Genomic DNA, 27,895 nt, shown 5'->3' on the forward strand with positions numbered 1-27,895 from the left:
GGCTTTGTTTCTTTCTGTTGTTGGCTTTTCTTTATCCTTTCTTTCCTTGATTAAGGAGATAAATCATTGGGCATGATGTTCTTGAGGTTCTGGATATGACCTTGACATTGCACAATTGTTGTTTTGATGTTACAGCAATTTGTGACACAAATAATCACGCTGATGAGGTTAAAAAGTCAAAGTAATGCCCCTCACCTTGAAATGCAGCATTTCAATAATTTCTGGCTCAATCTTAGAGTGCCTCAACTCATTTCTTGGTGACTATTAATCCACAGTACAAATAGAATGTTGCACTATTGTAGAATGAGTGGTGCTCTGAGATTGGGGCACGTTATTAGTGTCAAGTATGAGGTGTTTAATATTAAGTCATAGAATTCCTGTATCCCTGACCTGTTAAAAAGGTATTTGTTGGACAGAGGACTTGCTTCGTAAAAGCGCATTTATTTGAAATACTCATGAACAGCATAAAACCTATCCAGTGGAACAAACATTTCTTTCCTTAAATTCTGCATTCATATGTATAAAAATTGTAATTGTCCTACAGTGCAAAATACTTCGTCCCAATACAAAATTTTTCTCTCCATTTACGATTTAGCTTGCATTTGTTAATTTTAACATGATTGAAATCATCATTTGTTGATATAAAGTTGCACTTACATAACTTGTTCCCTCTGAATTCCCCTGCTGCAGCTTTCCTGCATCACATTTCCCTCTTAATGGATGAGTTACGTGGTCTGTGTTATAGATTTCCATGAAATGACAGGAGGGATGCTTATGCTCGGAGGGTTTTTTTCTCTTAAATCTATGATTAAGTATTCAAACCTCTCCCTGACCTCATCCTCCCCTGTCTCTAACTTCCCTCAACCCTATAACCCTCCAAGAACTCTGCATTTCTCTAACTCAGGCCACTTGTGCAATCCCCACTTCCCTCATCCTTTCCCTATTGCCAGATTTGCCTTCAGCTGTCCAGGCTTGAAGCTCAGGAATTCTATCCCCAAACCCCTTTGTCTCTCCACTTTCAATATTTCGGTCTGAAACCAAATGTTTGGTCAGCAGTCTCTTGGCTTGGTATCATTTTTTCCCCTCATTGCGCTTCTATCCAGCATGTTGGGACTTTAACTATATTAAACACTCTAAATGAATGCAAGTTGTTGTTATTCAGCACTTTACTCCCAGCACTAACTAAATGCTATTACAATTATTAAATTTATTCATACTACAGGTAATTTTGAATGTCGGTTAAGGCTGGGATTCAGATTTGCACTTATTGGTTCAACACTACTAGGCAGCCTCATGGAGTTGAAATTTTAAATTATTCAAATTATGAATGATCATTATTAAATAGCTTCATTCATAAAAAGATTGAAGTGCAGTTTATTGAATAACCAAAAATGGTTATACTTTCTGCTTAGAATGCTAATTAAATGTTTTGGGGCTTTGTGAAAAGGGATGGCAGGTTACAGGAACATGACCAGATATTGGCCTTGAATCAAACACCATTGGATGAGAACATTTCCCACCAAGAAGCCATTGCACTGCTTCAGCAGACCAAAGGATCTGTGCATTTGATGGTTGCCAGAGGATCTCTTCAAAGAAGGTCTGCCAATCCAACAGAAATGCCAGACTTATCCTTTGCTTCACAATCAGTAAGTTCTGTTTTGAGTTTTTAAGATAAAGACTTAATCATTTAATAAATCTAGAGTTCTAAGTATTTGAGTTTTAAGTGCTGTTGGATGTCAAGGCCTATCTTTTCTTAATGTGCTGATGCTGTTACCTATATTATGTGTCTTAACATTCATTGCCTACTGATATATTTTAAAAATAACTAAGTAAGTTTCAGTGAAATATATCTTCTAAGCTGCCTTTTGTAGATTGTGATAAAATTTGGATACACCAATGTACAGTTTTGGATTTTATTACTGGTGTACGTATCATGATCAAAGCAATGTTTTAACATCTATCGCAATAGAGGTCGCAAAATAAAATTGTACTCAAAACAAAATTCCAATTGGGTCTTTGGCCAATCCACTTCAATTTTTCTGAAGTGTAATGCTTAACTTAATATAACAATATGTTTTCAGTTTACTTCATATTCTGAGCTAAATAACTACATGTAAAATTATGAAGACAATTCTGATTGTCAGAGACATGAGCACAATCTCTGGGATAGCAATCTGACATTTACCAATTATTAGACTACAATGCTTAATGAACTGAATTTTTATTGTAACCCACAGCCTATGAAGCTGAGGACATCATAGTTTTTTTTTAAACTTAAACAGCAGGTGATATTCTTATTCTGATGTAACTAGCATATGTTCATAGAATTGAATATACCTCCCTAAATTTGTATATGATAAATTGAATGTTCAGCTCTTGCCAATAAAAGAGTTTAACTGATTTGAATAATTACAAGGCAGTGATTGAGATATTGATGGATGTTAAACCAGTAAATGACTGAAGAACAATGGAATAAGATTGATAGTCTTGAAATCACTGTTGGTCTTTAAACTCTACATTTTTTAAAAAAGGGTGTTTTGATAAATTTGGACTGATTTAATTTGGGTGCATGCAGCCTAATTACTGGATCCCAAATTAATGCTTTAAACTGTTTTAGTTTGACAGATAAATCATCAGACAAAGGCTTAAACACTGAATCAACAAATAATACCAAAGTTTATTGAATAAAAGAATAACAATGCACTTATCAATTAACTAAAGTAGCAAAAAAACCCCCCAAAAAACCTTATGCTTATTAGACACTACAGGCTTCACGACTTCAAGTAGATAGTCAGTCCAGAAGAAGCAGGACACTTCTCACTGACAGGTGTTAAGATCCCAGTTGCGGTTACCCCTGGACAAGCCTGATCCCAGGATGGATCCCAGCTTGATAGATCCTAACTTTTAATTTGTTTGTTTAGTTACATGGAGAATAGCTATTGAACAGAGTCACAGGAGTCAGTTGATGAACTTTTAACAAAAGAATAAAACATTTATTCAACAAAAAAAAAATAACTGTATTACAATAATCTTTCACCCATAACTATACCTTTATAGGATATGTACAGATTTGTAAGGATAACATTTGTTACAAAAGCTATCTTATACTTTAATGTTCACAGTAAATACACAGTCAATGTAAACTTATGGCGACCTAAGGTCAGAGACACCATAGTCTAAAACCAAGTGACAGGAGCCATCCACATGGATGCTATGGATCTCTCAGCTTCCCTCTGCCTCCCAGACATTTGTCACACCATGAGCCAACTAGTCTCACTGAGCTCCGTCTTCAACATGAAGGTTTCCAATCTCCACTCTCCAAGAACTTGCTTTGGAATCTTCTCCCAAACTGACACTTTCTCTCTGATGCCTTCCACATGGATCCACCTCCAGGGTTTCAAACTCTCCTTCTGATGTTCCTCTTCCCTGGGTCACCATATGCATTCAAGCTGCCTTCCACACACACACTCTCTCTCACCAACTCGGGCATCAACATTACACCACTGTTTCACATGCCCATAGCAAAGGGTTACAGTCTTTCAGCCATTTCTTTGGACCTTCTCAAGCCTTTATCTCCTTAAGCTTGAAGCTTTAAACTTAAAACCTTTCTCTGCCCCTCACTCAACTTCACTTAACAGGACCTTTTCCCAGGATCCTATCCTCCCTTTGACTAGAGGTCTGCTTGGGTCTTTCTCCTGTTCCACTCCCCTGGATTTTGGGCCTTTTCTTTAGCTTGGGACTTTGCTATCTGTCCCTTTTGCTCCACTCTCTCCTGGCAGCTACTTTCAACTAACTTTAGTTTGGGACTGGCTGTCTACCCCTTCTAGGTTTCCTCTGCTTGACAGCTGTCTTCAAATCAATTGAATTCCCACAGCTTCCAAGTCAAACTGCTGTTTCTAGCTTTTGTGTGTGTGTCTGTGGGAGGGACCTGCCTCTTTGGACCCCTGTTACTAGGCAACAGCCCAATTCTTCTACTTTTTGTTTACTCTAGCTGCAATAGTTGTAAAATCCTCATTAGAAATGCAAGCACCTTTTAAAATGAAACTAAAACTCAATTTGACATTTCTTAACACACAGATACAGAAATACAAATCAAACTTAAACATTAAAACTAAAACTCATTCCTAACATCCATAAATACCAATACAACTTACTTAAACTATTTTTATTTCCTAACACAGGAATTCTGCCTCTGTCTCTAGGCCCAGTGCTACATTACCTTTTCTCATGCCAACAGGAATTCCACCTCTGACCCCAAGAAAACACAATATATGAACTAGATTGTTCCTGAAACTGTCTTTTATACCTAACTCTGGCTTCACCCAACCATGATTCAAAGCTGTTGTTAACAGCCAATTGGTCAATAATGTTGTAAGGGTTAATTTCAATAGATCTGCCCATCTGCACACATTGCCTTAGACATGAATACAATGGAGTACTTCAATGTGTTTTCCTTATCTCAATATTATCTCATTAGGCCAAGTACCAGACTAGTCAAGGACAGTGTGTTACAATAGGGCCTTGCCAGAATAATGCAGTTGCTTCCCACATGACACACTCACAGCATGTTTAACATACAGATAGGAATGTTAGTAACTCTTTCGAGTACAAACCTGTTTCCATCTGTTCCTATTCAGATGAAGTTACATGGTTTCATAGTTTGCCATTGTCAGATTTGAATTCTTGATCTTGGGGTTACAAGCCCAGTAACTCTTTCGAGTACAAACATGTTTCTATCTGTTTCAGATGAAGTTACATTGTTTCATAGTTTGCTATTGTGAGATTTGAATTCTTGATACTCTTTTTGAGTAAACCTGTTTCCATCTGTTTCAGATGAAGTTACATTGTTTCATAGTTTGCCATTGTGAGATTTGAACTCTTGATCTTGGGGTTACAAACCCAGTACCATAACCACTTGGCTATTTAGGCCAAGCTCATAGTTTGCCATTGTGAGATTTGAACTCTTGATACTCTTTTGAGTAAACCTGTTTCCATCTGTTTCAGATGAAGTTACATTGTTTCATAGTTTGCCATTGTGAGATTTGAACTCTTGATAATCTTTTAAATGAAAACCAAATCAACAAAATTGGGAAAAATCAGGCACAGCCCCTAATTCAGGTCAGCTGTAAAACCAAGAACAAAGTTTTAAAGGAAACTTACAAACTTTAAATCAAAATGTGATTAAAGGGGTCAACAAAACACCCCAGTCCCCGCGGTGCCCACCGAGCACGGAAGGCCTCGAGAGTGCCAGCAGACACCGCGTGCTCCTTCTCCAGGGACATCCGGCAGCGAACGTAGCCGCGGAAGAGGGACAAACAATCGGGCGGGACTCCCCCGTCGATCGCCCGCTGCCTGGACCTGTTAATGGCCAACTTGGCCAGGCCCAGGAGCAGGTTCACGAGGAGGTCCTCCTCCTTCCCGACCCCCTTCCGCACCGGGTGCCCATAGATCAGGAGCGTGGGGCTGAAGTGCAAACAAAACATCAATAAAAGGTTTTTCAAATAACTAAAAAGGGAGTGCAGCCTACAACACCCTATGTATACATGGTCCACGGACTCCACAAGACCGCAAAAAGGGCACGTGTCCTGAGAGTCCGCGAACCAATGCATCCTCTTATTATAAGGGACTGCTGCATGCAACACCCTCCAACCCAGGTCTCCGATAGAAAGGGGGAGGACACCTCCGTAGAGGGCCTCCCATCGGGGGCCTCCGCCGCCGGACGGCAACAAGGCACGCCAGGGCGTGTCCGGTCGATGGACAAGGGCGAGAAAATGGAAGGTGTGCAGCAGCAGTCCGTACAAAAAGCGCCTCTTTGCCGTGCCAAAAGGCACAGAGGGCATGTCCCCGAGGCGGCTCATATTGCGGGGCACCAGCACCCGAGGGAGGGTTCGGGGCTTGGGGCCAATGTGGAATTCCGTCCGAACAGGGGAACGCTCAGACGGAAGACCACCGCGCACCTGGGCCGCCTCAAGACCCAAAATAACGTCGGGTCCGAGCACGACCGTTCTCAGGTCTTGGATGGCATCGGCTGCGACCTGGACACTCACAGACGCGCGTCGCGCCAACTCCTGCGGGAGCATCCAGCCCAGTCCTCCGCCACCCAGCACGTCCCCGATTCTGGTCACCCCTGCGGCCACAGCCCTCCTCTCCGCCAACCACTGAAAAGGACGGAGGGGCGGATTCCTGAGCAGCGGCTCTCTGACGATAGCCGCTACTCCTGACGGGGGAGAGCTGCGTCGCGAGGCGACCACTTTCCAGACTTTGATCAGGTCCTGGTAAAAGACGGGCAACGCCTGCAAGGAGCCACCGAGGCCCAGCTGTTCTATAAACAGGAGCTGCACGTCATAATTCAGGCCGTGCACCTGACGGAGGAAATACGTCATCAGGGCACACCATCTAGGAGGAGGCTCGACGTAGAGGTATCGCTGCAGGGTCTGAAGGCGGAAAGTCGCCACCTGTGTGCGTAGGCACACTAGCGCCTGACCACCCTCCCTAAGCGGGAGACTCAGAACCTCGGCAGCGACCCAGTGCAATCTTTTGTCCCAGAAGAAGTCGACTAACAATCTCTGGATTCTTGTGACAAAGTCCGGGGGAGGGGTCAAAGTGACCAGCCGATACCACAACATGGCGGCGATCAGCTGGTTTATGACCAGAACTCGACCTCGGTAAGATAGCACTCGGAGCAGTCCTGTCCAGCAAATTGGGATAAATCAGGCACAGTAGATGTAACTCTTTCGAGTACAAACCCGTTTCCATCTGTTTCAGATGAAGTTACATTGTTTCATAGTTTGCCATTCTTAGATTTGAACTCTTGATACTCTTTTGAGTAAACCTGTTTCCATCTGTTTCAGATGAAGTTACATTGTTTCGTAGTTTGCCATTGTGAGATTTGAACTCTTGATCTCAGGGTTACAAACCCAGTACCATAACCACTTGGCTATTTAGGCCAAGCTCATAGTTTGCCATTGTGAGATTTGAACTCTTGATACTCTTTTGAGTAAACCTGTTTCCATCTGTTTCAGATGAAGTTACATTGTTTCATAGTTTGCCATTGTGAGATTTGAACTCTTGATACTCTTTTGAGTAAACCTGTTTCCATCTGTTTCAGATGAAGTTACATTGTTTCATAGTTTGCCATTGTGAGATTTGAACTCTTGATTTGATCTCTTGATGAAGTTACATTGTTTCATAGTTTACCATTGTGAGATTTGAACTGTTGATCTTAGGGTTACAAACCCAGTACCATAACCACTTGGCTATTTAGGCCAAGCAATATGGCCAGTGACCCTGCAATTTCCATCTGTTTCAGATGAAGTTACATTGTTTCATAGTTTGCCATTGTGAGATTTGAACTCTTGATTTTGGGGTTACAAACCCAGTACCATAACCACTTGGCTATTTAGGCCAAGCTAGGAATGTTAGTAGAAACACATGAATAAATAGAATTCAACCCTTATTAACTACCTGATTAATTCCTTATTCGATTACAGAGTAATTGAAGTACTTCTTCTAATAATCACCTGTTGTTAGTCAGTTGCTAGTTAGAATACTAGTGGTTAGTGTACCAAAATGTTGCATAATTTGGCAGCAGGTGTTCAAATTACAAAATGGCTTCTTTTACATAAAGTGTCAGTACAAAATGATGGCTTGACTTTGTTAGCCTAATGCAGAATATATGTGTTTGCAAAAGCCTCTAAAATGGTCAAGTTAAGTAGGCAACCTAAATCCAATTAAAATAAAATCTAAAATCTAGGCCAGCTTACAAAGCTTAGAAAAATAACTTTTTGATGGCTGGTGAAGTGGGGCTGGCGTTTCCAGATAAAAATGGAGATGATGCTGGCTTCTAAACATGATGATGGATTTGGGAATTTCTTTCTGGTTTCTGCATCTCTGTACTAATTTTATATTCCCAAACAATAGAGTGAACATTTTCAAATGCCAATTCATGTACTGTGGTGCTGCATATGGGGAATTTAAAACCAAGGCCAAGTTCATAATTGGCAGGATAAGTGGCTGGTGGAAATTGGGCCAAGGTAAGAGAGGAATGGCAAGGGATGAAGGGAGTTATAGTGAAGGCACAGAAGGGGGGGGGATGAAGTGGTAGTGGGGAGAAGGGCCAAAGAGAGAGAAAATGCTCGGGGGGAATGTACACTGAGGGTTGTATACAGAGGAGTCTGTTACATGCAATGTATCTCTATCTAGGAAATCCTCTTGGTGGTTGGAGGGGAGCATGAGGTCTTGAAAACTCAGATTACTGGGAGGGGCCTGGAAAGTTCAGCAAATAAGTAAGCAGGGGAAAATTGATCAAGAGGGGAGATGGACAGCAAGTCAAAGGGCTTCTGACGTTATTTCAGTTTTGATCTCTAAGTAAATCCAAATATGCAGAGACTTAGTTTCAGGTCATTGAACCTACACCTTTTTTTAAACTTATTCTTTCATGGGACATGGGTGTCGCTGGCCAGGTAAGCATTGTTTCCCTTGAACTAAGTGGCTTGCTAAGGCATTTCAGAGGGCAGTTAAGAGTCAACCACGTTGTTGTGGGTCTGGAGCCACATATCGGCCTGACGAGGTAAGGATGGCAGATTTCCTTCCCTAAAGGACATTAGTGTAGTTGAGCTGACATGAAGCTTGGAAAGTTGATTTTGTGGCTAGCATTCTAAAACAACTTATTAGATCTTTGTATTAGGATTGAAGCTGACTGTAAATCAAAAACTCAATGTTTTTATGGAGTTATCTACACCCTTCCACATTTCCTGAACAGGGTTAAAAATGAACAATGGCAGTACAAGCAGGCTGTGCCTCCATTTCCTTATTCGTTATGCCTGAGCCTAGATGGTATTGTCAAATTATTTGATCAGTTGCCCAAACTTGTGTGTTCATATTTACTTCAACAAGGTATCAGAGGCAGCAACCTAGCTGGGTATTGTTTTCACTGTTCCTTTCGTCCACAACCGAGTTATTTAACACAGAGCTTGAATAGAGAATCCAGGAGATCTTTTCGATGTGGCTCACTGGATGAGCAGAAGTTTCCTTCAGCCAAATATTGGGAACACAGCCATCATCTGCACTTCATCTTCACCCTCCAGCCACTGATTCTATTGCTCTCCCTGGCACCTGTCTGTCAGATGATTTGCAATCTTGGTGTCATATTTGACACTAAGATGAGCTTCCGACCGCAAGTTTTCTTCATCATCAAGACTGCTTGCTTCCATCTGTGTAACATCACTTGACTCCATGTCTGCCTAATTCATCTGCTGCTGAAACCCTCATATATCTCTGATTTTTATCTCTGGACTTGACTGCTCCAATGCCCTCCTGGCTGGCCTTCCATCTTCCAACCACAGAAACTTGAGCTTATCCAAAACTCGAGTGTCCATATCGTAACTTGATCTTGTCATAAGAAGCAAGTCTTGGTCACCCATCATCCCTGCGCTCACTGACCTACACTGTGTCCTGGTTAAGTAATGTCTCAATTTTAAAATTCTTGCCTTTATTTTCAAATCCTACAAGGCTTTTCCACTCTGTCTCTGTGGTCTGCTCCAGTGCTCCAAGCCTTCAAGATTTCTGTGTTCTTTGAAGTCTGGATTCTTGCGCATCTCGATTTTAATTGGTCTGGTACAGTAAGTCCCATTTTTACATTGCTCCATTTTATGGTGCTTCATTTTAATGTCATTCAGGTAATAGGGCCTATATTTTCATTTAGTGTTGTGAGTTTCATTTTAAAGTCATTTCATACTGGCCTGACATAGGGCCAAATGACCTGATCAGTGCCATTTTGCAGTGACCTCTCTCACTCCCTGATCCTTTCTGTCACTGCTTGACTTCCAACTTGCGATCTCTCCTGCTTCCTAACCCACCCTCTCACTGACCCTAGCGCTTGCTAAACCTCCTGTTCCCTGACTCTCCCGCTCGCTGTTCTTTTCTCCTGAGGGAAAGATGAGGGTTCAGGAAGGCAGGTTAGGGAACAGGAGAGGTTGCAAGTAGGAGCATTGACAGCAAGAGGTTAGGGAGCAGGAGATGCCACAAGCTTCCACCTGCCTACCACTCTCACTTCCTTTAAGCTGTTCCTTAAAACCTACATCAATCTCCAAGCTTTTGGTCATCTGTCTCAATGGGCCAAATCTTCCCATCTCGAGATTATCAGAGACCGGAAGTATAACTGAAGATGCACTTTGGGACCCTGTACAAGCCCTGAAGTGCGGACCTCCGTGGGAACTGCCCAGGAAGTTTCAACTTCCGACGGGAAATTCCTTTGTTACCTGGGACCTTCCGCGAATGTCTTCGACTCTGAACACAGAGACTTCGGACAGTTCCGATATACTTACCTGGGTAGTTACCCAGGAAATGTTAGATTAGAACCTAGACTAAAATATGGGTAACTACACAACTGACTACCCCTCACCCCCGACCAAGCACCCCCATGAGCCCCCAACCTGATATGACCCAATCACCATCCTGACATGACTACCCCCCCAACCTGAATACCACTCCTGACCACCCGACAACTCCCTGACCAGACTGACTACCCACCTGACTACCCCCACCCCCAACCTAACCTGACTACCTCTTGACCACCCAACCATCCCCTGACCACCCCTCCACCTGACTGTATTCAAGCAACATTTTTGTGTGGTGAATAAAAATATTGTGCAGTCACGCATTAAAAGGATCATTTTGTGAAATCACCTGTATTGTGGCCGTTTTAATTCAGGAATGCGTTTGTGCCAAATTAGTTATCTGATAGGTTTTGGTAGGTGGGTCCCACCTTTTTAATTTCATATTGAATGTAACACTATTTAGGATGGCCTCCCTGCATTAATTTGTTGTCCAGGTCAAGGTGAATTTCTCTACAGTTCTGCAGAGGCACAAAAACAACAAAAGGATCACCATTAACAAGACAAAAACAATCAACATACATGAATGGTACGCTTCGAGCCAAGACAAATAGGGATTGTCTGTCAATTGGAAACTGGATGCTTTTAGCAAAGTAGTAGCACAGTATCAGAATAGCACCTAAAGCAATGTGACTTAGAGAATACATTGCCACCACCCAATATAACTGTAGGCTATGTTTAACTGGTTGCTGCTGCTTTTCTCACAACAATCCAATGTTAAAAAGCTGATATTTATGGCAGCAAACACACTTCCAAAATGAATGTGATACAGTGTGTGTATTACTGCGCTATAGTCAGTCTCACATGGCAAGGGTTGGGGGGATTTCACATTACAAGCTCCATCATATCAGGAACAGTGTGTGACAAACACCTTTCAGAGCTTTGGTAAAGTGCAAAATTTAAATAGCAGTACGTGCGCAAAGCACTTGATATGTTTTAATTGAAAATGCCACCTCCTGCATGTTTTTTTCTCTATGCTGATTCAGTGTCATTTTTAAGTGAAATATGCGTTCATTGGCAAGTGCTGAGATGTGGGAGAGGCAAGGGCAGTGCTTTACATTGTAATGCAAAATCCTTGAAATAAGTAGAAAATGTATTTGTATATTTTAGTTTAAAAATGACCCTCGACACTAAATTTCTTTGTTTATGACTGTTTAATGTTAGTTTGGAATCTCCATAACTTGAGAACCCATGTCCTTTACACAGGCCAGGGTCATTAAACTTACCATATGGCAGCTAGAACAGTAAAAAGGGGACGTGTCCTGTCTTTCTCCGACTCTACTCTGCTTTGACAGAGTTCCGTGAGGGATGCTGTGCTACATGTTCCTGAGGCCATGTTCTTTGGCTGCGGTCAATGGGGGTCGATGTCAAGGAGGAACTCCAAGAGGTGAAGAGCCAGCAAGCCTCGTTCTTTGCCTTGGAGGCCTCCAAGTTCATCTTCCGGTCCAGAGTCCACTCCCATGGAGCAGGATGAGATGTGCCCATATTTCTTCTTCCAAAAGGTACACAGAGAGAGCCTTGTGTTCAGCAGCCTGAAGGAAGAAGATGGCTCATTAAAGTCATTGCAGTCTGACATTTTGAGGATCAGCAAATCCTTTTATGCCAGATTATATGAAGTGAAGCCCACAGACAGCACGGCCTCCCAGTCCTTCCTGCCCTCTATCATGGAGGTCTTAGACAACAGTACATGGGAGAGTCTGGACAAACCGCTAATTCCTGACGAACTGACTAAGGCCCTTGAGTCCTTCAAGAAGAGTAAGACGCCTGGAAATGATGGCTTACCGGTTGAGTTGTATTTGGCTCTGTGGGACTGGATCAGCCCAGACCTGCTAGAAGAGTATGCTTCTGGCCAGCAGCATGTCAGAATCCATGAGGAAAGGCATCGTCACCCTCATCTACAAGCGGAAGGGGGAAAGGGAGGAAATTAGAAATTGGCAACCATTTCATTGTTGAATGTGGACTATAAGGTCATCGCCAATCGGGTCAAGTCTGCCTTGGAATTGGTGATCCACCCTGACCAGAGCTGCGCTGTGCCCGGCAGGAAGATCTCTGACAGCCTTGCGCTACTCAGGGATACTATTGCCTATGTGGTGTGGGCACCTGCCTCATCAGCCTGGATCAGGAGAAGGCATTTGATAGAATATCGCCTACCTACATGGTGGATGTGCTCTCCAAAATGGGGTTTGGGGAGGGAATCTGCAACTGGATCCAACTGCTCTACACTAACATCAGTAGTGCAGTTTCAATCAATGGGTGGGAATCAGAAAGCTTTCCAATTAAATCTGGAGTCAGGCAGGGCTGCCCTCTCTCCCCTGTCCTCTTTGTGTGTTGCATAGAATCCTTTGCTGAGTCCATCAGGAAGGATCCAAGCATAGGAAGAGTGACGATTCCAGGCAGTGGAGGCACTAAGGTCAAAGCCTCCCTGTACATGGATGACGTTGCCGTCTTCTGCTCGGATCCGCTGTTGGTGCGCAGACTGATCAACATCTGCGAGCATTTCAAACTGGCCTTGGGAGCCAAGGTAAATTGTGGGAAGAGCAAGGCCATGTTCTTTGGGAACTGGGCTGACCGATTCTTTGTCCCATTCACCGTCAGGTCAGACGGCCTGAAGGTGCTGTGGATATGGTTCGGAGGGACCGGGGCATGGGCTAGAAACTGGAGGGAGTGAGTGGCAATGGTGGAAAGGAAACTGGGCATATGGGAGCGACGCTCCCTCTCCATTGCGGGTAAGATCCTGGTCATCAGGTGTGAGGCACTCTCGGGGTTGCTGTACATGGCGCAGGTCTGGCCCATTCCTCGCTCCTGCGTGATGGCAATCACCTGAGCCATCTTTCGCTATATCTGGAGGTTGAAAATGGATTGTGTCCACAGGGACGTGATGTCCAAGCCTCTAGATAAAGGGGGAATAAACCTGCCCAACATTGCCCTCACCCTGATGGCCACCTTTGTGTATGGCTGTATCAAGCCGTGCGTAGACCCTCGGTATGCAAACACCAAGTGTCACTACGTGCTGAAGTTCTACCTGTCCCCGGTGTTGCGAAGGATGGGTCTGGCCACGCTGCCATGGAACACTCCAAGTAGGTGGAGCACCTGTCCCTCTTGGAAAAATTTATGCAGAGAAACACCTTTGACCACAAGTTCATCAGGCAGAGGTTGGCACGTAACGTCTTGGAGGCCCTCCGAGAAAAGGAGGGTGGATCCTGTGGGATGGTTCCCCGAGCAGACTGTCAAAGTTATTTGGCAGAATGCCTCATCACCAGAACTTTCCAACAAGCACCAAGATGTAGTTTGGCTGGTGGTAAGAAAGGCCACCCCATCAGATCCTTCCAGCACGCCAGGGGTCTCACCCCCTGTGCACGTTGCCTTCGAGGTGGCTGTGTTGGGGAAAAGACTGTTGTTCACCTCCTTGTGGAATGTGCCTTTGCAAAGAAGGTCTGGAGAGAGAGGCAGTGGTTTTTGTCGAGGTTCATCCCGAGCAGTTCCGTGATACAGGACGCTGTGTTCTACGGGCTGTTCCCAGGGACACACACCTAGACAAACATCAGCTGCAGCTGGAGGATCATCAACTCGGTGAAAGATGCTCTTTGGTCTGCCCGAAACTTGTTGGTCTTCCAGGGCAAAGAGTTGTCCCCGACCGAGTGTTGCAGACTGGCACATTCCAAGGTTCAGGACTACGTGCTGAGGGACGCACTAAAGCTTGGGGCAGCCACTGCAAAGGTGCAATGGGGAAAGGTTGCTGTCTAAGACTTCTGCCATATTGCACGGAGGGGCTGGGAATTGTATAGACCCCTCGGGATGTATGACTCACTATGAATGTATGTATAGTGAATACTAAATGTATTACAATTGTATTGAAGCACCTCAGAGTGCAACATGATGTATGTTGATAACTGTCTATCTGTAATGACCATATTGAAATGATTGTAATATTCATTGATTGTACTGAAGCACTTTGTGATCCATGTGTAAAAGTTGAATCTGATTGCACTTTTTGTGATGGCCATTTAGAAATGTTTTATAATATTTGTTCAGATGTTTTATGAATAATGTGTATTTTTCAAAAAAAAAAAGCTGGTCTTCCAGTGCAAAGACTTGTCCCTGACCGAGTATTGCAGACTGGCACATTCCAAGGTCAGGACTACGTGCCGAGGGACGCACTAAAGCTTGGGGCAGTCGGCGCAATGGGGAAAGGTTGCTGTTGAAGACCTTTCTGCCAAAGGGCACCGAGGGACTGGGAATCGTATAGACCCCTTGGGCTGTACAACTCACAATAAGTGTTTGTAATGAATACGAAATTTATTATAATTGTATTGAAGCATCTCAGAGTGCAACATGATGTATGTCAATAACTCCAATCCCATTGCACTGTCTGTAATGACTGTAATATTGATTGTATTGAAGCACCTCGTGATCCATATGTAAAAGCTGAATATGATTGCGTTTTTTGTGATGGCCATTTAGAAATGTTTTGTAATATTCTTTCAGATATTTTATGAATAAAGAATATTTTTCAAAAAAAAAAGCTGGGCTTGGAGGACCCTGGACGAAATGCGCAGCAGCGTTGAACCAGGGGCATTTATGAGCGCCGCGGCAATCCAACGATCATTATCACTGCCTGGAAGATCCGAGCCAATATCTCCTTAAGTGTCTCAACACTTTTTGCCTCTGGTGAAGCACCTGGGATGTTTTACTATGCTAAAGGCGCCATATAAATGCAAATTGTTGTTGGTTTATTTTCTCCATCAGCATGTTGCATTACAGCACACCATATTTAGCCAATAATCAATTCAACAGTTGAGTGCTTGTACTGACACAGAATGCATCATATGAGCTTATGCTGTGTTATGCACGTTGATGACTAGGTATAAAGAAGTTATTTTTGAGTGGATATGAGAAGTTAATCAAACTCTTTTTCTCCAGGTTTTGGTCTATATACCTCCTTTTGTCTACATTAAGTAACAAGAAGCTCATTCAATTCATCAGAATAACAGCAATAGGGGCTCTACCAGCAACAGCTTTTTAAAAGATACTTCTGTTCTTTGCAGTATCAGTGATCCACTGCATCAGTTTGTGGGGTGCCAAACTAGAAACAAAGCATAATTTGTACCCGTCTAGCTGAAGGCAGGATTTATGTTTGTACGTGTTTGGTTTAAGACTTTCCGATGGGAATGTCTGGATTTGTATGGCTCAGTTTTACACTGGGCAGCGCATTTATCCTCTGACACCTCAGAGGAAACCTAGCCTGTGATGCATCACTGCCTTAGAACGTACTTCCGACTGTTACTCAAATGATGCAATTTGTATAATTGACAGCTTACTGTTTCCTCTTGGTCAGTATGCTGTGGTAGACAGTAACAAATGGCAGCCTCCTTGAACTTAATCACCTGATTAACCAGCAATGTCATCAGCATTTCCTTCCCTTAATGATATATTAAACTATCAAAGCTAAATTATTCAAATAAACAACATGCAAATCTTTGTACATAGCCTTGTATAGTACTCTAGGAATATTTTACTGTTTATTGTTGAGCATGTTAATGATGTGGGCATTGCTTTTAACATGAGTAGAAACTGTAATTAAGATGTTTATGTCCTCTAAGAATTAATGTATTCCAGCAGAAAAAGCACCTGTCTCTATAAACTCATTTCTATATAAAATAAATGCTCTTGAGCTCTTGCTGAATTTCAGTCACCTGTGAAGGGATTAATTTCAACCTATAAAAGTCTGACAGATTTTGCTATATAATAAATTTTCTTGTTTTCCATCTATTTCAGATTCAGTGGGGGCATGTAGAAGAAATTGAATTGGTCAGTGATGGATCAGGCTTAGGATTTGGAATTGTAGGAGGAAAGCCAACTGGAGTAATTGTGAAAACAGTCGTACCAGGAGGATTAGCTGATCGGGTAAACTTTTCACTTTTGTATTACCACAAAAGGTAGAATTTCTTAATCCTGTTTCTTAGATTTTTACTGAATGCAAGACCATAAAAGATTTCCTGCTACCAGTCTTTGGATTCCTATATAACCAGTTCCAGTTGAAAAATACTTGTAATGAGAAGAACTGTGAGAAACATGACTTTTTTTTGTTTATGATGATAATTGCCCAGTATTAGATTACCAGTAGAACGGAAATTCATATAAGATAGTTTACTGGAATCCAGTTATGATAAATCTGTTGTTTCTATATTGTGTTACAATCTCCATATGGACCAATAACGTTTAAAAAGAAATTCAAACTTCCAGTTAATAGCTAAAAGAATCACATGACAAAATTTCAGATTTTAAGACATTTGCTGTAACTAAAGACAAAAAGCGCTATTCCCTATCTTTGCAGGCAATTTATACTTTAAAATACAGAACGAACGGAATCCTGCCCCTTCTTGTTTTTAGCACAACCGAGAAAACACATTTCACAGGCATGTTACGCTGTCCTATCAGTAGGCATTTAATTCTCCCAAAATCAGTCCAAAATAATTCTTAGCTCCTGAGGGTTTACTTCTGTTCTTTTCTTTTCTCAGCCTAGTAACTTAAAACCACAGAACTGTCCTTCATTGTGAGAATGTTACTGGAGAAGCTCCCTCTAGTGCAAGTGAGGCAAATCTTCCAGCTTGTTTTTAACTCCTCGTGAATTTGCAATTTTCAATGCGAGCATGAGCTCCCGTCCACGTTCTGGTACGGTGAACCATAGAAACTTTCGGACTCTAGCTGCTCTCTCTCTCTCTTGGCAGACAAACTGTGTCCGTGAGTTTATTGGGATATCTTCAAAACCTTTTCCCACTCAAAGCCCATTTTAATGGCAACATGAATCCACATGAGCCTTTTACCCAGGTGTAAATGCTGTTTAGCTATCCTTGAAAGCCCAACTCTCTTCCATCTTGGAACTTGGACGGTGTTACGATCTCAGTAGAGACCAGTAACTTTTTTGTAAAAGTTGAAAAAATCCGAAATCCCACTAAAAGAATTAAGTCGCCAGATTCTATGGTTTGAACAAAAGGATTTTTAGTTTCCAAGAGTCAAACAAAGCAAAACCTAAATACTATCTTACTAACCCCCTATATTCTAAAACCTAGAATCAATGTAAGTTAAACATGAATTAATACGCAAATTACGGTCGATTATAAACTATAAATTACACATTCAATGGCAGATACAACTAAGACAACCCTTAGGAATTGGCTCAGCAGTCTACTCAGTACATAGGTCATCAAACTTGGTCACAAAGTTCTTTAAAACCCTGTTTTCCTTACAAAGAATTTCAGCTCCTCTTCTTCTAGAATGTAGCCTGATCTGCAGCTGACAGTAGTGCATAACAAACCCAAGTTCCAAAGGTATGGTTTTCTACAAAAATGGCACATATCTGCAGAACCTCCTCAACTCAGTCTGGATGATGTTGATCCACCAATGTTACCTTCAAGTAACAGAAACAGCTGCAGCAACTGTATATTTGTGTGTTCTCAGCTTCTGGATTGATCTTGCCTGTACTGCACCCACTGGGCTCATCAGCTTTTGAGCTTGGAGGGCTTTGTTTCCTTTCATACGCTTCACCTAGTTTCAGTCTTCCTAGAAGTTTTGGTTTCCAATTGCAGCTTTAGTTTCCTAAGAAACTGGGAAGGTCAGTTTCCTTTCTTAGTTTCCTTTTCAGTTTCCCTTCTCAGTTAGGATCCCTCTCAAAAAATACAAGCTTTGCAACCATAGATTCCACCACAACGGTTTCAAGCTCAACTGTTCACAACCCGACATTCTCAACACTTTTCTGGGATGTTGGAAACTCAGAGCCCAACCACTGTATCTACACAGGTTGCTGCCAATGTATCCAAGTGTAAGCATCTTACATCTTCTTCCCAGTAAAAACATCTGTGTCCCTTTTAATGCTTAGCAGTCAAACCACCCAGACTTGTCAGGTGGCCTTCAGAGCAGGTCACATGACCCCTGGTCACTTTTACCCTAAATTTAAAGTTTTTTAAAAAATTTATTTATGGGATGTGGGCTTTGCTGGCTGGGCCAGCATTTATTGCCCACCCCTAGTTGCCCTTGAGAAGTTGGTGGTAAGCTGCCTTCTTGAACCACTGCAGTCCATGTGATCTAGGCACAGCCACAGTGCTGTTAGGAAGGGAGTTCCAGGACGTTGACCCAGTGACAGTGAAGGAACGGTGATATATTTCCGAGTCAGGATGGTGAATGACTTGGAGGGGAACTTCCAGATGGTGGTGTTCCCATCTATCTGCTGCCCTTGTCCTTCCCTATGGTAATGGTTGTGGGTTTAGAAGGTGCTGTCGAAGGAGCCTTGGTGAATTCCTGCAGTGCATCTTATAGATGGTACACACTGCTGCTGCTGTGCATTGGTGGTGGAGGGAATGAATGTTTATGGATGTGGTGCCAATCAAGTGGACTGCTTTGTCCTGGATGGTATCAAGCTTCTTGAGTGTTGTGGGAGCTGCATTCATCCAGGCAAGTGGGGAATATTCCAATACACTCCTGACTTGTGCCTTGTAGATGGTGGACAGGCTTTGGGGAGTCAGGAGGTGAGTTACTCGTCGCACGATTCTTAGCCTCAGACCTGCTCTTGTAGCCACAGTATTTATATGGCTAGTCCAGTTTAGTTTGGTCAGTGGCAACCCCCAGGATGTTGATATTGGGGGAATTCAGAGATGGTAATGCCATTGAACATCAAGGAGCGATGGTTGGATTCTCTCTTGATGGAGATGGCCATTGCCTGACACTTGTGTGGTGTGAATGTTACTTGCCACTTGTCAGCCCAAGCCTAGGTGTTGTACAGGTTTGTAAGATTATGTTCTAGGACTGTGACACAAATATCCCCATCCTCAATGATGGAGGAACCCAGCACAACAGTGCCAAAGATAAGGCTGAAGCATTTGCAACAATCTTCAGCCAGAAGTGTCGACTGGATGATCCATCGCGACTTCCTCCGCATTTGGACATGGACTGCTTCAGTATCTGAGGAGTCACAAATGGTGTTGAACATTGTGCAATCATCAGTGAACATCCCCACTTCTGACCTTATGATGGAAGGAAGGTCATTGATGAAGCAGCTGAAGATGATTGGGCAGCGGAGACTACCCTGAGGAGCTCTTGCAGTGATGTCCTGGAGCTGAGATGACTGACCTCCAACAACCACAACCATCTTCCTTTGTGCTAGGTATGACTCCAACCAGTGGAGAGCTTTCCCCCTGATTCCTATTAAGTCCAGTTTCGCTCGGGCTCCTTGAAGCCAAACTCGGTCAAATGTAGCCTTGATGTCAAGGGCAGTCACTGTCACCTCGGGAATTCAGCTTTTTTATCCATGCTTGAACCAAGGCTGTAATGAGGTCAGGAGCTGAGTGGCCCTGGCGAGACCCAAACTGGGCATCAGTGAGCAGGTTATTGCCCAGCAAGTGCAGCTTAATAGCATTGTTGATGACCCTTTCTTTACTGATGATTGAAAGTATACTGATGGGATGCTAATTGGCTGGGTTGGATTTGTCCTGCTTCTTGTGTACAGGACATACCTGGGCAGTTTTCCACATAGCCAGGTAGATGCCAGTGTTGTAGCTGTACTGGAACAGTTTGGCTAGGGGCATGGCAAGTTCTGGAACACAAGCCTTCAGTACTATTGCTGGACTATTGTCACGGTGCACAGCCTTTGCAATATTCAGTGCTTTCAGCCGTTTCTTGATATCACCTGGAATGAATTAAACTGCCTGAAGACTGGTATCTGTAATGCTGGGGACCTCCGGAGGAAGTCGCGATGGATCATCCAGTCGACACTTCTGGCTGAAGATTGTTGCAAGTGCTTCAGCCTTATCTTTGGCACTGTTGTGCTGGGTTCCTCCATCATTGAGGATGGGGATATTTGTGTCACAGTCCTAGAACATAATCTCACAAACCTATAATTGTAACAATTGACATAATTAAACAGAGGTCTTTTGGAAATGTAATTTTTATTAGCGTTAACTTATTTCCCCATTCTTCTCCTTCAGTCAACTTGTACCATGAGTTTTTCTGCGCAGAAAACTGAGACAGAAGGTTTGGAATGCTGTTGTCAATGAATGCTGTTTTTTACTTAGCTATCAGAAGCTGTGTTTGTGACTGATTTTTTTTTCTCCCTCTGTTTTTCTGGAGAAGTACCTAGCCTCTCCTGAGTGCTTCCACTAAGATATTGACATTAAATTGATATGTGGAAAAACATGAACTTTGGTACTTTTTTGTATCTGTGTTCTTTCCATCTGGATTTTTAAGTTCTATTAACACCAACTCTTTTATATTATAAAGTAATGGAACATTTTGTGAATATAATTTCACTATTTCTGAAGAAGTAATTTTCATGTTTTTTTTTAATTAGGGCCAACAAGCAGCACATTTCATTGTACTGGCATCTTGGGGAAATTATGTAACAGAAAAATCATTCAAATAGCTTGACTCTGTTTTGATGTATATATTTAATTATTTTAAAAAATTGATTTGCTAAAGTTAATTTGGGAAACACATTGTATTTTAGAATATGATAATAGCTACATTAACTGAGAGAGTCCTTAGTTTCAGCTTTTACTCTGAATTAGTCAGTGTCAGCTGGAGAGCCATAACAATGGGCCGAATTTTGTTGTAGCTGTAACGACAAGGTTAACAGTGCTCACCACTATTTAGATGGAATTCAGAGCAATCTCTGCTGAGTGCATGTGTCTTTAAACATGAAAAGCTGTGGTTTTCCTTCAAATACTTCCTGAAACTGGCATGTCACTGTGTAGTTCCCTGTTCAGTTATGTTACATGGCTTGAAGTTGCTGTACTTGCTTTATATACAAACTAAACCTGCCAGAAAAAGATAGAGCTTGTCTTTTTCAGTATAAGCATACTTTTAATGGCATGATACGGTTTAATTACTGTCAAACAATTGCTCCAGTACTGAAAATTAACTTTTACAACTATGGAGTCTTGTTTCTTGGACTTTAATTATTGTTGGAGATTTAAAAAAAACTTTGTAACACTTTCTCTCTGCCTTATCTCTCTTAAGCCAATCTTTATTTCACCCTCTTTATTTTGCTTCTGTACTTGATTTAGTATTGAGTTGTATATTCTAACTGACACTTCTTAACTAGGACCCTGCACTGCTCATTAAAGATTCTTCAATCTGATTCCTTAAGGACATACAAAGTTGCTTGTCCTGTTCTCACAGATCCCAGATGATCTTAAGTGTGCTGCACTTTTTGGCTCTCTAATTTACAGTCTGTTCCAGTTCAAAACCGCATAGAAAGTCTGAGAATTATTCTAACAAATGACTGGCACTGTTTTGTGTTGCTAAGACCAAAGACCTGCCCATTGTTTTCAGCAGCTCTGGGTTATGGAAGAGAAAATTTAGCTAGTGTTCTGATTGTTGTGGTAATTGGAAGCCTGTACTACTTCTGGAGGTGTGATTCTGAAGATGCCTGTTAAGATCAGCATTGAGTACTCACTAGTTGAATAGTACTTTGACATTCGTTTCTCAGGCTCATGTGTAATGAGCAGTCAGTTAAGTGAAGTATTTGTGGTCTGCTTTCACCTGTTGAACTGAATTCTAGCATGAACTGCTGCCACCAAGAGAAGACAGTAAATAAATAACTTGGAATTAATAATTGTATTGATAGCTTCTCAGAAACATTTTATTAATTTCTTTGATAATGAAAAAATGAAAACTTTTCAAGCTCTCTCAGAATCTTGTGTGTCAATAAGGTCACCTCCCATTCTTCTAAACTCCAATGAATATAGGCCCAACCTGCTCAATATTTCCTCATAAGACAACACCTTCATCTCAGGGAGCAGCCTAGTGAACCACCTCTGAACTGCTTCCAATGCAAGTATATGCCTCCTTGAGTAAGGAGATCCAAATTGTACACAGTATTGCAGATGAGGTCTCACCAATGCTCTGTACAGCTGGGGCAGGACTTCCCTACTTTTATACTCCATTCCTCGTCCATATAAATGCCATTTGCCTTCCTAATTACTTGAGGTGCTTCCATGTTAACTTTTTGTGATTTATATACAAGGACACCCGGATCCCCCTCTACGGCAGCATCCTGCAATCTCTCTCCATTTAAATAGTACCCTACTTTTCTATTCTTCTTGCCGAAGTGGACAACCTCACATTTTTCCACATTCTGTTCCATCTGCCAAATTTTTGCTTACTTGCTTAACATATCTACATTCCTTTGTAGACTCTTTGTATCTTCCTCACAATTTGCTTTCCTACTTATCTTTATATCACCAGCAAATGTGGCTACAATACAGGTTGTCCTTTCACCCAAGTTATTAATACAGATTGTAAACAGTTGAGGCCCCAGTACTGATTCCTGCAGCACACCACTTGCTACAGTTTGCCAACCTGAAAATGATCCATTTATCCTGACTCTCTGTTTCTTATATGTTGGGCCAATCCTCTATCCATGCTAATACATCACCCCAAACACAATGAGCTCTTAAGTAACATTCTATTTGGTGGTTTATTGAATGTGCTTTGGAAATCCAAATACATCTGATCCCTTTTTGTCAGACTCCATTACTTTTAAATTTCTATTCATCATACTTCCAAATTTTATATCCAGAATTTAAAGATTTTATTGCATGTTTTTAGGATGGAAGGCTTAGAACAGGTGATCATATACTCCAGATCGGAGGCACTGATGTCCAGGGAATGGGAAGTGAACAGATTGCCCAGGTGTTGAGAAACTGTGGTAGTCGAGTGCACATGGTAGTGGCAAGAGATCCACGCGAGGACTTTTCTTTTAAATCTTCTGCAGTTATTCCTGCTGTATTGCCTTCTCAAGACCAGTCCAATGCTGTAAGTACCATTGAACTACAGTAGTGAAATTACTGTTTATTAATTTTTCTACTTGAACTTGGAAATTATATTTTCACCAAAGTGAGGATTGATCCTGTTAAAATTTGGGATGTTTTCCACCTTGCTCCTATATATTAAGGAAGAAGGTAAGTCTTTCCATCAAAACCTCTCCAAATGAAAGAAATGTAACACTAAATTGGGATTTGAGTTTGTTTCAAGTTATTTCTGTTGATATTTCAAGATTAAGATTTGTATTCAAAGAAGGATTATTATTGGTAAACTGGCCTAAAGAAGTTGAGGGAACTCAGTTAATATCATATTTGCTATTGTCAACCTGCAGTGCATGCCATAAAACAAGATCGTCCAGCCATCATTGGCTATTTAGTCGAGACTTCCTTTTTCTCTGCCAGCTGTTTGGTCCAGTACTGGATTTGCTGGGGTGATTTTGTGTGTGCCCATAGAGGAGTCACAAAACGTTTAAGCACGTGGGCAGGCCAGTTCCCCCATTATGTGTTTTCTCCACATGAATTACTTAATCTAATTCTACTTCCCTACTTTTTGCATCTTATATCCTTTTTATAACAGTGGAGTAGGAGGGAGCATTCACTTTGTTTCCACAAAATTAACGTCTGTTTCCACAGGAAATATTTTTCAGTGCCAATTGTGAGCTAAATGCTTCTGTTTCAACTAGACTTCTCTCTGGTTTTTAGTGAACTAACATAGAGGAGTACCATGGACAACATGGGCTTCAAAGAGCTGGCTGGAGATAGTCTTCCATATGCCGTGGTGAGGGTTTAGAGCAGAAAACACTGTCTTTGGGTGCTGAACAGGAGCCTGAAGCCGTGGATCCACACTGCTGACAGCAACTGTTGGCATTTTATTCCGCGGCCTGTTAACAGTGGGGAAAGAGTTGATGAATTGTGGATCCCTCTGTTTATTAACGGGTGAAGGGGTTATTTTTCTCTGTTTTTGCTTTGCATGTGGATATAAAATTGAGCCTTTCCTCTCAATGTTCTCCAATTTCTGTTCACAAGTGTTAAATAAAAACTTGGCATCCAGAGTCACTTTTTCCAGCTGTTTGCTGGGCAAACTGGAGGTCGTAGGTTCCGTTTTGATAGGCAAAAATAGAAATGACTCCTCTCAAGGAAAATATAATATGAATTCAGCTCATTAAAGGATCCACTTATGGGGAGGACACTTAATGCTGAAACTCCTTCTGCTTCACCCTTCTCCCTTAAAAACATTCTCCACTCATTCCTCACCAACATTAGAAAATAGATCAGCTGTTAAGTTGTTTTGTGGGAGTGTATTATGTATAAATGGTCTTTTATGTTTGTCTATTAGTCTTCTGAAGTTGTTCACTGCTTTTGAAGGGCTTTGAGATATTTTGAGAATCTGGTACATGTTATATAAACATAAGTTATTAAATGAGAAGAAACAGCATATTATATGTGTTTTTTTTCCTTTTCATATATTTAAGTCTCTTGGACTGAGATTTGCAATTAATGTATTTGCAGGCAATTTAGTATGTGGACTTTATCATCAGGAGCTGCATGGTGAAATGTGCAACTTGCAGACCTGACTACTTCTTATTCAGCTTTTGCGTGGAACTTTGTGCCATGAGCACTTAATTTCTCTCTTCACATTAAGTTTCCAAACTAAATTTGGAAAGTTCCCAAGTAGTCCAGTGCCTTTGAACAGTACTTGAATTGGACTACATCCATTGTGGAACCAAGTGGTGTGAGAACATTTGCAAGAGTTGGTCCCGTCTTTCCAGGCTTTGTTTTGGTCAGGAGTTGGACCAGGACCCATCTGCAGAGTTAAGCTGTGACTTTGCTTTTCGATCTGTAACATGTGTCTTCCATTCCATTTATACAGTTGAATTTAGGCTTTAGTGCCAGAGAAAAAAGAAAAGACATTGGATTAAAATACTTATTTCCTAAATTTTCCAGAAATCTGGTGCCTAGTATGGCAAAATGAATAAATATCAGTTTCAAGGTCCCTATTTTAAATTAAAAAATAAACATAGTTAATATGAACAGCAATGCAATTTAAAATTGTTATAAAAATTTAAATTTGCTGTCTATTTTTATTAAATCAGTGAGTCCTAATGGCATCTTAGGACGGGCTCCAGTGAAGAGCTGAATTAACACAGTTGAAATGACCAGACTGATTACCTGAACTGATTGTATCTGTTGAAATGTAGAGTTACATTTGCAGTCAGATACCCGTATAACACCATAGTATTCATCTTTAAAGAAAGGCTTAAAGGAGATGATAAAGGGAAAGAAGGAAAGCTTATGACAGATACAGAGGCTCAATACTGCAGAAAACACTGAGGAATATAATAAGTATAGGGGTGAAACTTAAACGGGGGAAATTATGAACACAAAGAGAGGGCATAAAAAATATTGGCAAGTAAAACCTAGGAAAACCAAAGATATTTTATAGAAACACAAAGAGCAAAAAGATAACTAAAAAAAGAGTAGGGCCTATTAGGGACCACAGGAGTAACCTGTGTGTAGAGGTGGATGATATTGGTTTTGTTTTTAATGAATACTTTATGTCTGTTTTCTCAAAGTAGAGGGACAATACAGACATTGCAATCAGGGAGGAGGAGTGTCAAATATCAGATGAAATTAACATAGTGACACAAAGTATTAAGGGATTTAACATTTTTGAAAGTGGATACTTTCCTGGGCTCAGAAGGAATGTATCCTTGGCTGTTCAGAAAAGCAAGATAAGAAATAGCAGAGGCTCTGACCATCATCTTCCAGTCCTGTCTGGCTAAAGGCATGGTGCTAGAGAACTGGAGGACAGCAAACATTGAACCAATGTTTAAAAAAGGAGAAAGGAATAGACTGAGTAATTACAAGCCAGTAAGCCTAACATTGGCATAGGAAAATTATTGGAAAAATTTCTGAGGGACAGGATAAATCTTCATTTAGCAAGACGCAGATTAGTCAAAGATAGAGATTTGTTAAGGGATGGTTGTGTCTGACGAATATTGGATTTTTCAGGAAGTAACAAGGAGGGTCGATGAGGGGCAGGTAGTGTATTTCATGTAGACTATGTGGATTTTAGCTAGATTTTTGATAAGGTCCCACATGTCAGACTGGCCACAAAAGTAGAAGCCCATGGAATCCAAGGCAAAGTGGCAAGTTGATTCCAAAGTTTTCTTAGAGGCAAGAAGCAAAGGTTAATTATTGATGCGTGTTTTTATGACCGGAAGGTTGTTAACAGTGGGGCTCCACAGTACCCAGTACTAAGTCCCTTGCTTTTTGTGCTAACTATCTGTGAATTGGACTTGAATGTAGGGGTGGGATTCAGACGACGATCTAAAAATTGCCTGTGTGGTTGATATTGAAGAAGGAAGCTGTCGACTGCAGGAAGATATCAATGGACTAGGCAGGTAGGCAGAATGGTGGCCAATGGAGTTCAATCAGAATTGTGAGGGTAATGCATTTGGGCATAGCTAACAAGGAAAGGGAAAACAACAAGAACTTTATATAGCACCATGAATGTAATAAAACATGCCAAGACGCTTCACAGGAACATTATAAAACAAAGTATGACACTGAGCCACGTAAGGAAATATTGGGTCAGATGAACAAAACTTGGGCAAAGTGGTAGGTTTTAAGTAGTGTCTTAAGGGAGGAGAGCGAGTTCGCGAGGCGGAGAGGTCAGGGAGGGTATTCCAGACTTTTGAGCTGAGGCAACTGAGGCCACCAAAGCTGGAATGATTAAAATTGAGGATGCACATGAAGTCAAAATTGGAGGAGCATAGTATCTCAGAGGATTATGGGGCTGATGGAGATTATAAAGATAGGGAGGGGGGAGGCCATAAACAGATTTGTAAACCAGGGTGAGAATTTATACGATAAATAGATACTGAGAAGTCTAAAGGAAGAGAGAGAGACTTTGGAGTGCATGTCCACGGAACCCTGATCAAGAAGGCATATGGGAATACTTCTGTTGAAGGGTCATGAGGACTTGAAACATCAACTCTTTTCTTCTCCACCGAAGCTGCCAGACCTGCTGAGTTTTTCCAGGTAATTCTGTTTTTGATATGGGAATACTTGCCTTTATTAGCCGAGGCATAGAATATAAGAGCTGGGAGGTTATGCTGGAACTGTATTAAACACTGGACAGACCACAACTGGGGTACCATGTGCAGTTCTGGACAATGCAGTAGAGGAAAGCTGTGATTGCACTAGAGAGGGTACAGAGGAGATGTCGGAGGTATTGCCTGGAGTGGAGAATTTTAGGCATGAGGAAAGATTGGATAGACTAGGGTTGCTTTCTTTGGAACAAGGAGGCTGAGGAGAAATCTAATTGAAGTGTATAAACTATGAGGGGTCTAAATAGAGTGGATAGAAAGGCCCTATTCCCCTTGGTTGAGTAGTCCATAACTAGGGTACATAGATTTAGGTCAAGAGGTAGGATGTTTAGAGGGTATTTGAGGGGAAAGTTTCTCACTCAGAGAGTGGTGGGGATCTGGAGCTCTGTTTGAAGGGATGGTAGAACCTGAAACTGTCATATATTTAAAAAGTACTTTGATAGGCAAATTAAGTGCCATAACCTGCAAGGCTACAGACCAGGAGCTGGAAAGTGGGAAAGGTTGGAAGGCTCTTTGCTGTCTGGCATGGACACAATGGGCTGAATGGCTGCCTTCCATGCTGTAATTTTCAATA

General features: G+C 41.7%; 1 protein-coding gene across 6 annotated transcripts in view; it reads left to right on the forward strand.

Moving 5' to 3' along the window:
- The window catches only part of patj (PATJ crumbs cell polarity complex component), a 398,928-nt gene that overhangs the window by 14,543 nt on the left and 356,490 nt on the right, over positions 1-27,895 (forward strand). For all 6 annotated transcript variants that reach the window (XM_041208336.1, XM_041208338.1, XM_041208340.1 and 3 more), the window contains exons 6-8: positions 1,448-1,646; positions 16,170-16,298; positions 22,995-23,201. In XM_041208336.1, coding sequence (XP_041064270.1) covers positions 1,448-1,646; positions 16,170-16,298; positions 22,995-23,201 — 535 coding nt within the window. The remainder of the gene's footprint in view (positions 1-1,447; positions 1,647-16,169; positions 16,299-22,994; positions 23,202-27,895) is intronic.

Source organism: Carcharodon carcharias, chromosome 16, assembly GCF_017639515.1.
Source record: "Carcharodon carcharias isolate sCarCar2 chromosome 16, sCarCar2.pri, whole genome shotgun sequence".
Classification (NCBI taxonomy): Eukaryota; Metazoa; Chordata; class Chondrichthyes; order Lamniformes; family Lamnidae; genus Carcharodon; species Carcharodon carcharias.